The 14,768-nt window shown below is 41.0% G+C and overlaps 1 protein-coding gene across 11 annotated transcripts in view; it reads right to left on the minus strand.

The window, feature by feature from the left end:
- KIT (KIT proto-oncogene, receptor tyrosine kinase) overlaps positions 1-14,768 on the minus strand; it is a 118,870-nt gene that overhangs the window by 33,336 nt on the left and 70,766 nt on the right. For 7 of the 11 annotated variants that reach the window (XM_005608574.4, XM_070261642.1, XM_005608573.4 and 4 more), the window contains exons 15-21: positions 12,904-12,995; positions 12,278-12,405; positions 11,103-11,225; positions 7,678-7,789; positions 7,462-7,561; positions 7,001-7,106; positions 3,596-5,857 (exon numbers count right to left, since the gene is read on the minus strand). In XM_005608574.4, coding sequence (XP_005608631.3) covers positions 5,729-5,857; positions 7,001-7,106; positions 7,462-7,561; positions 7,678-7,789; positions 11,103-11,225; positions 12,278-12,405; positions 12,904-12,995 — 790 coding nt within the window. In that variant the 3' untranslated portion in view covers positions 3,596-5,728. 11 annotated transcript variants of the gene reach the window in all.

Raw genomic sequence — 14,768 nt, forward strand, 5'->3', positions numbered from 1 at the left:
ACTCTGCTGACACCCTGATCTTGAACTTCTCACCTCCAGAACTGTGAAACAATACATTTCTGTGTACAAACCACCCAGTTTGTGGTACTTTGTTACAGCAGCCCTGGCAAAGTAATACACTTTTCTTTTACTAAAATTCACTCAAAGGCTGCCCAGCTGGTCCCAAGACCCCTCCTGGGGGATGTTTCCCCATGGAGATGCTGCCCTGCTGACCCTGTCCCGAAGTCAGCCTGCAGTGGTGGAGTCTCTCGTCTTCAGTTTCTGTATTTCCAGCCCAGGGACTTCTCCTTGGGAGCTTCAGCACCTCTCCCTCTTCTGAATAAGGAAGAGAATTTCTGCCACTTTCCCTTCCTGCCCACCCTTCCCCACCCACCCGAGCCCTCCTGTTCTCTACTTCTCCTTGCTCCCAGAGAGCAGCTGTGCAGACCCTGGTAAGGTTGCCCAAAGCACTTTCTTAGTTCCCCTTTCTCCTTCTCCTCAAAGCCTCACCCCTAGTGTGAAAGGAAGCTGCCTTTCAAGGTCCTACTCTGGGGAAAAGTTATGTTTTCTTGTATTTGCTGTCTTTCCCGGACCCATTTCCTCCCAGCTGGCCCTCCTTTACTCCATGCTGATGGAACGTTTAATCATTCATTCAAAAAGCATTAATTAACCCTCATGAAGCACTGTGCTAGAAGCTTCAGGAGGGTCTAAAATAGAGAACACCTGTGCCTCCAGAAACTCGAAACTTGGTAATCATTTAAGGGTGACAGGTAAGGCTCTCCTTAGACTAACTCCAGTTGATTTGTATGGGCTTCCTGGAGGAGGCTGAGACTTCTAAGACATCTTGGCTCCATGGGAAAGGGTGCTGTGAGAGACGAGTGATGTCTGCATGGACATGGAGTGGGAGGTGCCAGCTCCCCAAGGGAAGACCAGGTGTTTGCCACCACTGAAGTGCAGAGACTCAGATCAGGATTCAAATTCTGGTTCCATGTACTACTACATGATCTTGGGCAAGCCTTAACCTCTTACAACCTCTTGAGCAATTTAACCTCAGAGTGTCTAGATAACTATTTTAACAAATAAATGATAACCAGTGAAACCAGTGACCCTAGCACATACAGTCATATGCCACATGATGATACTTCAGTTGACAATGGACTACATATATGACCGTGGTCCCATCAGATTTGGACCATATAGCCTAGGTGTGTAGTAGGCTATACCATCCAGGTTTGTGTAAGTACACTCTGTGATGTTCGCACAATGATGAAATCACCTAACGATGAATTTCTCAGAACGTATCCCTGTTGTTAAGCATCACATGACTGTATAGGTATTTTGCGTTGATTGATTTTAACACTGGATATAGTGGGGGTGGAGAGGAGATAGGACAAAACAACAATAATTATAGTACAAGGCAGAATAGACAGTAAGAGCAATAGGAAGTCTGAATGGATGGAAGCAGAAAAGAGTGGGGCATATTCACAGATCTACGGTAATGTGAGAGAAGCCCAGAAGGAAGGCTGGAGCAAGAACAAAGAGCCTTGAATTCCTGGCTAAAAAGCCGGGATTTTAATAAAACACAGAAATCTCTAAAGCAAAGTCAAGTTTCACAGCAAACTAGTACAACATTGTTTGCATTTAAGAGAAAGACAACAATTAGAAGCAAGCTTTTGACTGTATAGTTCTATATGGGGTAACAATTGGGTTATGTTGGTACAGGAGCATCTTCTTCCTTCCTAGTAAGCCTAACTAGCCAGGACAAAAGTTACCATTTTTGAGCACTATTTATGTATAAGGCAAATGAGCAAGGTGGTCTTGACAGCTTCATATTAGTACATTGAGGCAGATACCAATATTATGGAAACCGAGATTTCAAGAGCTAAGTCCATCCAACATCACACAGCAGTAAGTAGAGACAAAGCTAGCACCAGGATTTGAACCCAGTTTGAGCCTGGACACCGAGCATCTGATACCACTCTGTGATTAAAAGCTGGGCCAGTGGGGGCCGGCCCCGTGGCCGAGTGGTTAAGTTCGTGTGCTCGCTTTGGTGGCCCAGGGTTTTGCCAGTTCGGATCCTGGGTGTGGACGTGGCACCGCTCATCAAGCCACGCTGAGGCAGCATCCCACAGAGCAGAGCCAGAAGGACCTACAACTAGAATATACAACTAAGCACTGGGGGGATTTGGGGAGAAGGGAAAAAAAAAAGATTGGTAACAGATGTTAGCTCAGGTGCCAATCTTTAAAAAAAGAAAAAAAAAAGCTGAGCTAGGGAAGGAAATAGCTACAGACTAATAATACAAGGGCCGTTGACTGCTTCTAACTCAAGATTTCACACACATGAAAAAGTCTAAACAACACTGAAAACATTCAGAAAGAAAGGACTTCTTTGTTTTCTGTCAGTTAGCATTCATTCCTGTCTGTAATAAAATAATGGAAAACACTTGACTGAAATGTGGGTCTGTTATTCACTGACGATTGATGTGTTCCTGGCCACACAATTCCCTTCCTGATTTTAAAAGGATTCCTCCTTCATGAAAGGTCACCTTTCACCCCCTTCCTTTTCCCTTCAGGAGACACTTGTGCAGGTATAAATGTGCTGATAAAGAAAATCTAAACTGATGATGTTCTGCGTACCTAACTCATTTTTAATAGGATTACGTGGCACGGGGTGGTTCTTCATGTCAAGCTGGAAGAACTCTCAGGCTCTATGCAGGTTCCACTGGTCAGGATTGTACTTCCGGATCACAAAGATGCTCCAGCCACAAGACAAGATGCTTAAACTAACAGGCACAAATCGCCTCCCTCCAAGAAGTGACAGAACTTAGCTCTGTTCCAGAAGCAAGTGAGAACAAAGATTGAAGCGTGGGGCATGAACATCTCAGGATGAAATAACCTCTCTTCAGAACCCAAGCCAACAAGAATACAAACCACTTTCTTAGGATTCTTCATGTCAACCTTGTGAATTACTTTACTGTTCACGTTAATTTTAAGCAATCTCTTTTAGGAGGAAACATGGCAGTGATATTAGATTGACCCACATGAAACTGCTGCTATTTGACTATTATTTTGCCCACAAAAGGGGTCATTTTACATGAAATCAACCTAATAATAATCATAGCAATGTGTAGTATTTTCAAAATCCTTTCTGTATTTATTTTTCAGTTTAAATGGAGACCTTGGGTTGTAAAAATAAAGTGAGAAAATACAGCACATACTAAATTTTTAATAAATGTCTGCTGAGTCTTCAAGTATATAAATCCTAGTTTTCTTTTTTTTTTTCCCCTTCTTTTTCTCCCCAAAGTCCCCCCAGTACGTAGTTGTGTGTTCTAGTTGTGAGTGCCTCTGGTTGTGCTATGTGGGATGCCACCTCAGCGTGGCACGATGAGCGGTGCTATGTCTGCACCCAGGATTTGAACCGTCCAAACCCTGGGCCCTGAAGCAGAGTGTGTGAACTCAACCGCTCGGCCACGGGGCCGGCCCCAAATCCTAGTTTTCTGATAGTCTTGAATGTCCCTTATGCATACTAGCTACAAAACTTCCTAATGTCAGGTGAAGGCACTTTCAACACTTTAAAGTTTAATTTCGCTAAGCTTGAAATAAAAAAAAAATCCCATTTGATTTATATATTTACATTTTTATTAGAATTCTTCATAACTGTCAACAAATGGACACCATATCAGGAGAAAAACACATTGAACACCAACATCCTTTAAACTTGCACGGCTTACATATTTACACATAAAGTTACTGTATATATAAAAAATATTTTCAAGGACTCATGGGCCTGGGAATATTCAAAAGACATTATTGCTACATTTCAATATTTACAAAAAAAGCCACAAAATAATTTCAAACATTAAGCCACGGCAAAGAAACATCTGATGTAAAAAAAAAAAATTATAAAAATATAAACTTTCAAGAATATCCAAGACAAAACTCTCAGTGAGGTGCCCCTGAAGTACCTGGACATCTACTATGAACAACCACTTTTCTTACTTTAATGAAAGTCAACAGAAACGCAAAGGAAATTTTCAGACAAAGTATGGCAAACAGCAACAATCTCTTATGTAACAACAAAACCTCAAAACTTGTTACCTTTGGAAAGGTGCGAGAGCATAGAACTCCAGTGCAAATGGTTACTTCCAGATACATGGCCACAGTTCTCTAAACGTAGTCTAAGGGACCTAGAAGAGGAAAACCAGGAAGGCAGCATACCTGACTCTTGCAAGACATCGCACGAACCTTGCCATGTACACATGGACCTCTTATAGTTGGCCAGTGATGAAAAAAAAAGGCAAACTTAAGAACAATATCCAGGCTACAGCCTAAAGGGTAAATTTAAATATGTTTCAGTGGCAGAGTAGCATTAATAAGGTCTAAGGGACAGGTACAGTATGTTGAGTATAAATATCCGAGTGCCTTAATAGCAGGTGGATTGCAAATAAATAGGTACTCAAGCACGCTGCTCCTCCACGCCTCTACATGAGCTTTGATAAGCTTCTCTAGACAGCTAGGGGAAGAGAAACAAGAGCAGTCTTGATGATGGAAGCCAAGCTACTTCTTGGGTACTAAAGGATCCTTTTGGGCTCAAGGCAAGAAAGCCCCCCAAAACATATGTCTACAAGCATACACATGCACGCACACATACACACTTATATAGATACTGGCCCGGTGTCCAGGACATGCCTGCAAAGGAGGCCCAATCTGAATTTTATTTCCTGCTACAGAAGAACCCAAACGAAGACAGCATTGTTTCGTCACTCCTGCTAGAGTCATGCAGTAAATCAGTCACTTTTTCAAACGGCATCAAATCCATCGAGCACGATGCCATTCTGAACCTGGTAGGCTTATTCTGGAGAATCTAGAGAGCAAGTTCCTCAACTACAAAAGGAGATTTTTGTTATGATTGTGCTTGGCAATTACGTTTTTTCTTTAACAAAAACACATGAACTGTTTCCTTCAAACTCGTCTGGCTCTGAACCTATTCCTACACACAGCAGACTGGAGCCAGGGTTGTATCCAGAAACGACACCTTGTGGGTTTTCCCCCCTCAACTATATGAACATGTACATTTATAGATGAGTATATACAAATGCTGGCTGGGGAGGCCTTCTCTCCACTTCAGCTCCTTAATAGCAAACTCTGTTTAGAAACCAGGCCCCTAGTACACAGGCTTGTGCAGAGCAGCAAGTCTTTATTCATGCTCAGGAGCATTTTTTCATGGCTTACGTCTCATTCCCAGCATGAAATACTAGATTTCTTAAGCCCAGACATTCATAGATTTCTGTCCCTTGTTCTAATAACATTCTATTATCCACATCAAGGGCTTAGGTTTCAGCTTCTAATCTTGCAGCGTCATCATATCACTATGGATGGTTACGAGGGTCACATGTGCCACTTATTCAAATAAACTATCAACCATCCTTTTGGACAGAAATTGGAGAAGCCTTGGAAAGGACTCGGGGTGTCTAGCCCATCCCACTCTCCATTTCTCCAAGTCAGAACTGTTTTCATTAATGGGGGCTACTTGGCTATTGGGAACATATGCAGTTCGAACCTTATAATGGGATGTGGCTGACGACAAAAATCATCAGCCACCAAAGTGTGCTCGTGAAGACGGGATTACAGCGGGCTGTCTACTACCCTGGAGCAGGATGCAAGTCGAAGGAAAACAAAATAACCATCATAGAAACCAAAAGAACGGGGATCATTCTTGTTGGGGAGACCCCCAGACACTCGTTCTGCTTCAGACATCTTCGTGGACCAGCAGAGGTTGGGTGGAGGAAGCGCTGCTGCCGACAGAATTGATCCGCACAGAATGGTCCACCGCGGAGTTCTCCTGGCGGGGGCTGCAGTTCGCTAAGTTGGAATAAATCTGAGGAGAACAAGTCCGTAGTCAACAGACCAGTCCCCACTACACACACAGCAACAGAGGGGCATGTGTGCAGCTTCGGAACTGCAAGTAACTGATGAAGACTCTTAAAGAGAAGAGGTTTACAAGACCACAGCCAAAACCCAAATCATATTGACAAAAGAAAATACATATTTTGTTTTACCCTTCATTTTCCCCAAAGTCTGATTATATAAGAAGTGACGGCCAAAAAAAATGTGCTTTTCTGCTGGGACACATCTCAGAGCAAGTACTATCTAACCTACTAAAAGGGTTTATAAATCTTTCTAGCCAACTACAACCCAACAGCCGATGTAATTTGCTGAGAAATCGATGGCCTTTCCAGGGGGGTCTTCCAAAAAGAACCAAGCACTTGGGTGGAAAATGCTATTTAATTTGAAATATGCTTTGACATCTGGAAAAGCAAGCTTTAACCCAAAAGTTATCAGTGATATACACTCTTAGAAAACATAGCTCCAAGCACACAATCCAGAAAAAAAGCAGCTTAAAAAAATCTGAGTCAAAGTAAGGATCACTAATTCTTCCTTAAAAGCAGGAGAGGAAATAAATGGATTTGAGTTTTGAATTCCCCCCTCCCCAAATCACTGGGAGGGATGTCCCAACTTCAAACAACTCTTCATTCTCTGTGACTTGTGGGCATGACAGCAATCTGCCATTTTCTGGCTATGCTTGTTTAAGCAGAAGGCTTATTTCACTGCCGTAACAAGCTGTCTTTTCTATGCTTTTATTCTAGTTCACATCCCCCCAACCCTCCAAAGCCTGAATGGCCATAACATGTGAGAGAGAGAACACGCCGACCGCATGACCAGGATTTGGGGTGGGGGAGGAAACATGGCAAATCCTTATGGAAACTTGTACTTCCACACTTCTGGGTGTAAAGCCCTCCACACTTTCCCCTCCTCATCCCAAATCCTTTGGCTCAGAATGGGAGGTTGGGCAGACAGAACTTGTTTCCATTGCTTTACTTTCCTACTCCAAGCCCAATTTATAGCCCAAGCCAAGGAGGGAAGGGGTGGGCAGCCTGGTCCTCACCCCCAGACCCTGAGAAGGAGGGTACACTTGGAACCAAGAGAAGGGAAATTCTATGTCTGTCCAGAGTGTACTCACATGATTGGTGCTATCTGAAATCTGCTTCTCAATTAGCTGCACGATCTGCTTGAATGTTGGCCTTTTCAGGGGATCAGCATCCCAGCAAGTCTTCATTATGTCATACCTGCAAAACAAGGGCCATTTAGCATCACCCCTCCATGCCTTTAACCTGTCTTCACGTGTATGCCGTGCAACAATTTCAAAAATAATCTCAGGGCCATGCAACTGGCCATACTGAATGATGTGCATAAAATAAAACACTGTATATGTATGAAATGTTCCTGAAACTTTCTGGATATTTGGTGACAAGAGATTACGAAAATAAGCTACAGAAATTACATTTGAACAGGATGCAATAAAAAGGAACCAAGTGATATTTCAACCTTGCTAGTGAAAACCCTCAACATCTGGGTTTCTGTCTTTAAAAAGGAAAGTAAAAGGGGAAACATCATAAGAAGGAAACACATCTTGGCCCTTACATTTCAGCAGGTGCATGCTCAGGGCTGAGCATTCGGAAACCTTCCTTGATCATCTTGTAGAACTTAGAATCGACTGGCATTCCAGGGTAGGGGCTGCTTCCTGAGGCAGAGACAGTTTACAAATCAGTGTGAATAATAAGCAAGCAGGACACTGATAAAATCTTAAAGAAGATGCTGTAAGTCTAATCAAGATGCCTTTGGTAAGGATCATTTTACCTAAAGAGAACAACTCCCACAGAAAAATCCCATAGGACCAGACATCACTTTCAAATGTGTACACACAGTTGAAAATGCTTTCAGGTGCCATCCATTTCACAGGTAGCCGAGCCTGTAATGGAAGCACAACAGATCCAACAATGATAATTAAGAAGGTCAAAAGAACTGAATAGAAACTGTTCCTATAGATGTTGCTCTCACTGAGAGGTGAGGGTGAGAACTTGACTGCCATCTCACAAAGGCCTTTGACCTGTATGGCCTCAGATGACCCCAAGTACCTCTGAAACAGGTGGACCACAGGTATACTATGCCCATTTTCAAGATGCGACATTGAGTCAGTACAGCATGGTGATTAAGAGCACAGACGTCAGAGACAGACACAAGTTCTAATCCTGGCTCCACCACTGGCTTGAGTAACACACAGGTTTGTTAGATTTGTTAGTTACCACTGAATATGTTTTCCCCTTTTCCTCTAGTAACAGAAACATGGCTTCCCACAATAAGGGCCTCATTTTCCCAGCTCCTGTGCAGTGAGGTGTAGCCATGAAGCCACTCAGTTTTGGCCACTAAGTTAGAAGAGTTGTTTGGCAGCTTTAGGAAAACACCCTTTGCCCTTTTCCTTCTTGTCCCTTTCTCCATCCTGCCTTCTGGATGTGCTGGCTGGCTATCTGATGACCCTTCTGGACCATGAAGATGAGGGTTACACCCAGGGATGGTAAAAAATGGAAAGGTGGAAGGATTTGGTCCCTGAGTACTTCTTGGAACCTCTATACATGCCTGGCCTGCCACTCCTTCACTTCTTTTTCTTTCCTTTTGGGTTTTCTGTCATATGCAACAAAAGCATCCCCTTACTAATACATTGGGAAAGTCACTTAAATATCTGTAAGTAAGCCTTGGTATCTTCTTCTGTAAAACAAAAATAATATACTTCAATTCCATGAGTCGTTTTACAGGTTAAATGAAACAATGTGGGTGAAAGTGCTTAGCACAGTAGTGCCCAACTCACTAATATCTGAAAACTGCCCAGCATAAGCAAGCACTCAATAAAGACTAGCAGCTTAGGATGATTATGACTATTCCAAGGCAGCAAGCAGCAGATTCAGAGTTTAAATTCAAAAGCTAGACTTCACATCCTGAACTCTTTCTGCTAAAACAGACCTAAACTTTCCGTGACTATTATGCATTTGAGAGACATTCTGCATTCCTAGATCTTAATCTACCATAAAAAGCTAAATCGATCCCTTCTTAATCCATTTAGGATTGAAAGCTGGGAAGACAATTTTTTCTAGTCTTAAAGTTATTTTAGTCAGTAGGGGAAAAAAATCCTTCCAGTATCCTCACCCAGATTTGGTGCTAAAGTTCCTATAGGGCTCTTAACCTGAGATCTACGAGATCTTAAATTCGCGGGACTGTGAACTTGGAAAACCTACATTCTTGTTTCTACTAAGTTCTAAATGAAGTTTAATTTCCTTAAATTACAAATGAAGATAATAAAGCACTGTGACTTTGTCACCAACAGTAATCATAGGTATCTTCATTGTATTGCAATACTTACAGTCATTACCACTTTGAATTATACTAGTTTTAGACCCAGAGCTAGAACATGTTATTCTGTATAACAAGGAAGCACATGTATTGACATATCACAAATTTACTTTTTAATATTTTGATAACTGTATTTCAATTTAACTGCTTTTCTTGGTAATCCTATGTATTTTATTTTATGAATTTAAAATAGTGTTCTGATAAGAGATCCACAGCCATCCTTAGATTATGAAAGAGGTGGCACAAAAATGACTAAGAACCCATGCAAAATGGGAGAATTTTCAGAGAAACTGGCACCACAGGGACATCTCCAATGACTCTGATGGAAATTTTGGGGCAGTAACACTTTGTGTGAGTTTCCTTGGTTTTAACTTGCCCCATAAATTCTCCTTATCCAGAGCCTGGTGAAGAGTGGTATCTGCGATGGGTTAGTTCAGCTCACTTGAGCTGGAGGCCACAATCTGGAAGCCTAGGGGGACCTAACCCATCCTTGTTAATTCCAACTAAGGTCACTAACTAATAACAAGCTATTAAGAAGCTTCAGCATAACCACTTTCATGATTATTTATATTCCAAATAAGGCATCTATAAAGAATAGTCAGAATACTAAGTGCCACATATAAGTGTTAGCTGCACTGGGTCTGGCACTGTTTTCAGCACTTTATATATATTAACTCATTTAATCCTCATAACAACTGAGGCAGGTGACACTATTATTTCCAAGAGGAGAAAAACCAAGATTCAGAGGAGTTAGGTAATTTTTGCCAAGAATTACACAGCTGCTAAATGACAGAATCAGATTCAAATTCAGCAAGACTGGGTCCAGAACCCACTACCTTCTTCCTCTTGCCCTTCTGTCAATATTCAAAGGCCTGGATAAGGAACCACCTTTCATTCTTTCCTCTGCTAGTACACCAGGATGGAGAGAACTTGGTTTAACACTCCTAATGATGAAATCTAGCCTCAGAGAAGATTTACTAGAAATGCAATGCTTTAGTCTGGAAGTAAACCCAGCAACATTTCTACAAAACCAAGTCAAGCATAGCCTACCTATACAGATGCCATAGTGATGGAGGAGAAAATATTACATTATTATAAGGCACACAAATAGCTACCTCCAGGAATAAATCTGGACTGTAGAAACGGTGCTGTGAAAACAGACAGAGAAGAATATCTGTACAGAACTATACGGCTTCCAACTAATGGGAAATCTGGAAATCACGGGCTCTGGTTTTGCCTCTACTGACCATGTCATCTCAGACAAACCTCACTAAAATATACTGCACTTTAGTTTCTCCAACTCCTAGAATATGAGGACACTGCATTCTAATGCCAAGGGGTTGTTCTGATGATACAATGAAAATTGGCCATGAAATAAAGGCCTCTGAAATAAAATCACTATGTTCTATAAACCAATTATTATTTATGAACCTATGTAATAAGCTCTCTATTGATTAAAGAGCCAACACACTAGATACCTAATTCTGAACATTATCTTAGATTTTCATCTTTTTCACATAGCATGTCAATCTCAAAATAAAATTCTCCTGCTGTGACCTTCAGGTCTGCATTTGTTTCACTTGAACAAAATCCAGTTCATTGCTATTCTCAGGCTATAATGAAAATTAAGGCTATTTCTGTTTCTTTCACGTGCCCCATAATTACACAATTAGAATTAAGAATCCTATTATCAGAATGTTAGTTGTAGTAAGGTTCAGCAATACCACACAAATTTTGCTGAAGTACACTTAATTTGACTGCTAAAATGCATGCTATCTCAAAGGGAGCATTTGCATTACGAAAATCATAAAAAACACTTATTATAAAAATGTGAAACTAAAATCCTTCACTGGACTGTCAAGCAGAGAGTGAGTACTCACATTTCCTTTGACCACATAATTAGAATCATTCTTGATGTCTCTGGCTAGACCAAAATCACAAATCTTTGTGATTCGACCATGAGTAAGGAGGATATTTCTGGCTGCCAAGTCCCTATGAATACACTATTAGGAGAGAGGGGGAGAAAAGAAAGCCATTTAAATTTATTTTAAACTTTTAAAGAGTGAAACTATGTTTAATGCTAGAATGCTGCTTATGTTCTACCAATCCAATACTTTTTGCTTTACATTTAAACTATTCAGTGCACCAAAAATAAATATCTAAATTATGCTCTGAATGATGTTCAAAACTTGTGTTTCTCATCGTTAGGACCTTAATTACTATAATCACTTTCAAAACCAACTCCAATAAATGCTTTTCTTCTTCTTAGGACGGCTTTCATTCACAGGAAAATACATTATAAATAGTTGTATCATATTTTTTAAACTGAGAACTCATTTTGCATGCTTCTCTTTCACTGTCTTTTTACAGAGTTTCTAAAATGTCTTTGCAACTTCAATTTGACATCTCCCAAGGACACAGGGAAGAGGCTATTTCAGCCATCCTATATCCTCTTTTAGTTTGGTAATTGTTTGGAAATGTCACCAACGACACTTAAGGGCAGAATCTGTAATCTTATTCTATTCTGCTAGTCCCATGTCCTAGGGAACTCCTCTCTCCTATCCAGGGACCATGTTCCATGTTATGGTTCCATCATTCTCTCTCCACCCCCGTCTTTTTCCCAAATGTTTATTATCCTGATTGGTTCTTCCCCTACACTACACAAACCACACACGCAATATTTGGGGTCTAACTTTAATAAGACTCAAGTATATGCTTCACCAAGCACTGCAACTACATGAGGTACCTGCTCCTTTTGCTGATAAAATAATTATTTCTCTATTTTCTCAGAGCAGCTCCTATATCCTAAAAGCCAAAAGTTTTACATGAATTCATTGCATACAAAAATATATTCATAGAAAGCTCATTTAGACAGGCTTACACATTAAAGCTTATAAATGAGAACAGGAATTCCAAAGAGACAGCAGTTGGAACATGAAGAAACTAAATTTCCTGTGCTTTTGGTTACCACACTTCAAAATGACACTCTGCATTCTAACTAGGGCTCTAAAATGCTCCACGATTAAGGAAAAAAAAAAGGACTCTTCCCACTTACGTTCTTTGAGGCAAGGAACGCCATGCCCTTTGCCACCTGGTAAGAAAAGCTGAGCAGGTCTTCCAGGTCTAGGGCCAGCTCGTCATCTTCCATGATGGACGGAGCCACGTCTCTTTCTATGTACGAGCCTGAAGGAGGAGAAGGATTTTCTCAGCAATTAAAACCCTCAAGGCAAGGAAAATAAAAGACGGCGACAACAACAATATCAAAGGCCGGTAACGAATTAACGGATGTGAACTTGCAGGCAAATTGCCTCCCCAGTGTGAGGAAAGGTGGGTGTTGAATCACAAAGTTAGTATTTACAATCCTGGACTAAGTTACAAAATCTTTAGGAGAGAAGGATGGTGGAATAATACAAAAATCTCTTATTTTTGATATGCAAAACATATATTTGGTATATTTTGAGATGCATACATTTTTATGCAAGTAAGATGCTCAGTTACAGTAACACATGCTCTGACCCCAAATGCCCGCTTGCAACCCTTAACTGCCATTGATCATTGGCATGGCCATGAGACCCTACGTGAAGGAGAACCAGGCACTACCAGGAATGATGTTACATTTCATAGTAGTATATGAAATCCTCGGTAAAAGAAAGCTGTTTTTATTGCTTGATAGGTACGCACCTATTCTCGCAGCTCTCCTCTTGTCTGTCTTGGTGGGTACGACATAAGAAACTCCAGGTTTCATGTCCATGTACTCATTAGTACTATCATTGCTGGGAGAGATGAAACATCCATCAAATGACGATTGAATAAAATAGGAAAGCGGGGGAGCACCCATGGAGCAGGCTCTACCTCCCTACTCCCTTTTTTACAAAATATGCTAATTTTATTCAAAGAAAAGTATTGCCAAGTTTGAATGAGAAAAATCTTGTTCAGTAAGAGAGGAGTTTTTAATACACATTAGGGTCCAATCCCCAGGAGCTAGATGGCCTTTTTTGTGTTCAATCATATGTGGGACTCAGATTAGAAATTTCCCATCTTTTGACACCAGGGATTTAATGGGAAACAGAGAGCCGAAAACATTATGCCACAGTACTTCCAACTCTCTAAATGAGCCCCAAGAGACAAGAAGAAGGAAACTAGAAAGAGACAAAGAACCAGAGCTTCTGAGACGCGTTACGTGGGGGAAGGCAGAGATTGTTAATATATAGTGACTGATGGGAGAAGGTTTAACAAAATCAAGTTTGGTTCAGATAAACACCAATAATTTGGATGATTTTCTGAACCATCTGGACCTCTTGAATCTGCAACATTTGGCTGGAGAGTCTTCAAGATTTCTAGTACTTCCTGCTTCTGATTAGCATAGAAACACCATGACAACAATCTCCTTCAGAGCGTGCTGGGGGTTCCAATCCCATATGGGATCCCAAAGCACAAAGAATACCACGCAGGATGGAACGATGCAGGCCATTATCTCAGAAAGTTAAGAAATACATATGTGGCCAAAGTTTTAGAAATAAGGCAAAGCAGCTCATTTATTCATATAAAGAGCACATGCTCTGGAGTAACCAAAAAAGGTAGTTTGTACTGTATTTTATTACCACTTCAGACTACTCAAGTTTACAGGATTAAAAAAAAGTTAAAAAGCTTCACCTGGGGTTTAAAACTTTAGCCAGAGGGGCCGACCCCGTGGCCAAGTGGTTAAGTTCGCGCACTCGGCTTCGGCGGCCCAGGGTTTCGCCAGTTCGGATCCTGGGCGCGGACATGGCACCACTCGTCAGGCCATGCTGAGATGGCGTCCCACATAGCAAAGATAGAAGGACCCACAACTAAAATATACAACTATGTACTGGGGGAATTTGGGAGAAAAAAGTAGGGAAAAAAAAAAAGAAGATTGGCAACAGTTGTTAGCTCAGGAGCCAATCTTTAAAAAAAAAACAAAACAAAAAACTTTAGCCAGAGGTGCAGAAAAGGGCTCTAAGGGTAACTGCTCATCAAAAATATTTACTGAGGTTTCCCTGAGGGCCTGGCGTTAAGAGTTCAGGAGACAAAATCTTGTCATCTGGAAATGTAGGGGATATAGCAAATAAAATGGAGAGGAGACTCCCTCCATACAACCACAGAAATACACAGTATAAGGGACTGGGCGTGATGAGTATGACTTTGTTGGGCTGGGTGAGTCTGGGAAATCTTCTTACGTGGTGGATCTTAACAACGTCTGGAAAGAACAGGCCAAGCATGGCAGAGAAGAATTCTGTTCTGGTGGTAAACCACACTCATTCTCCTTAAAGGAACCTGAAGCTCTTTACACATCAGTCAAATTCAGAATGCTATCAATGATGAAAGAGATGAAAATAAGCAACAGAATTTTTTTTAAATGTGCTACAGTTGTAGTGTCTTTTTATAGCATGATAAGTTTAAAAAAAAACAAGGGTAAGGTATACAGAAATAATTCAGAGGTAGACAGCGAGAAACCTAAAAGCAGAGATACGTTCAGAGCTTTCTGCCATCCTGTTGAAGGTTTTAAAGGAATTTACTGTGACAAC

This window comes from Equus caballus, chromosome 3 (genome assembly GCF_041296265.1).
Source record: "Equus caballus isolate H_3958 breed thoroughbred chromosome 3, TB-T2T, whole genome shotgun sequence".
In the NCBI taxonomy this organism is placed as follows: domain Eukaryota; kingdom Metazoa; phylum Chordata; class Mammalia; order Perissodactyla; family Equidae; genus Equus; species Equus caballus.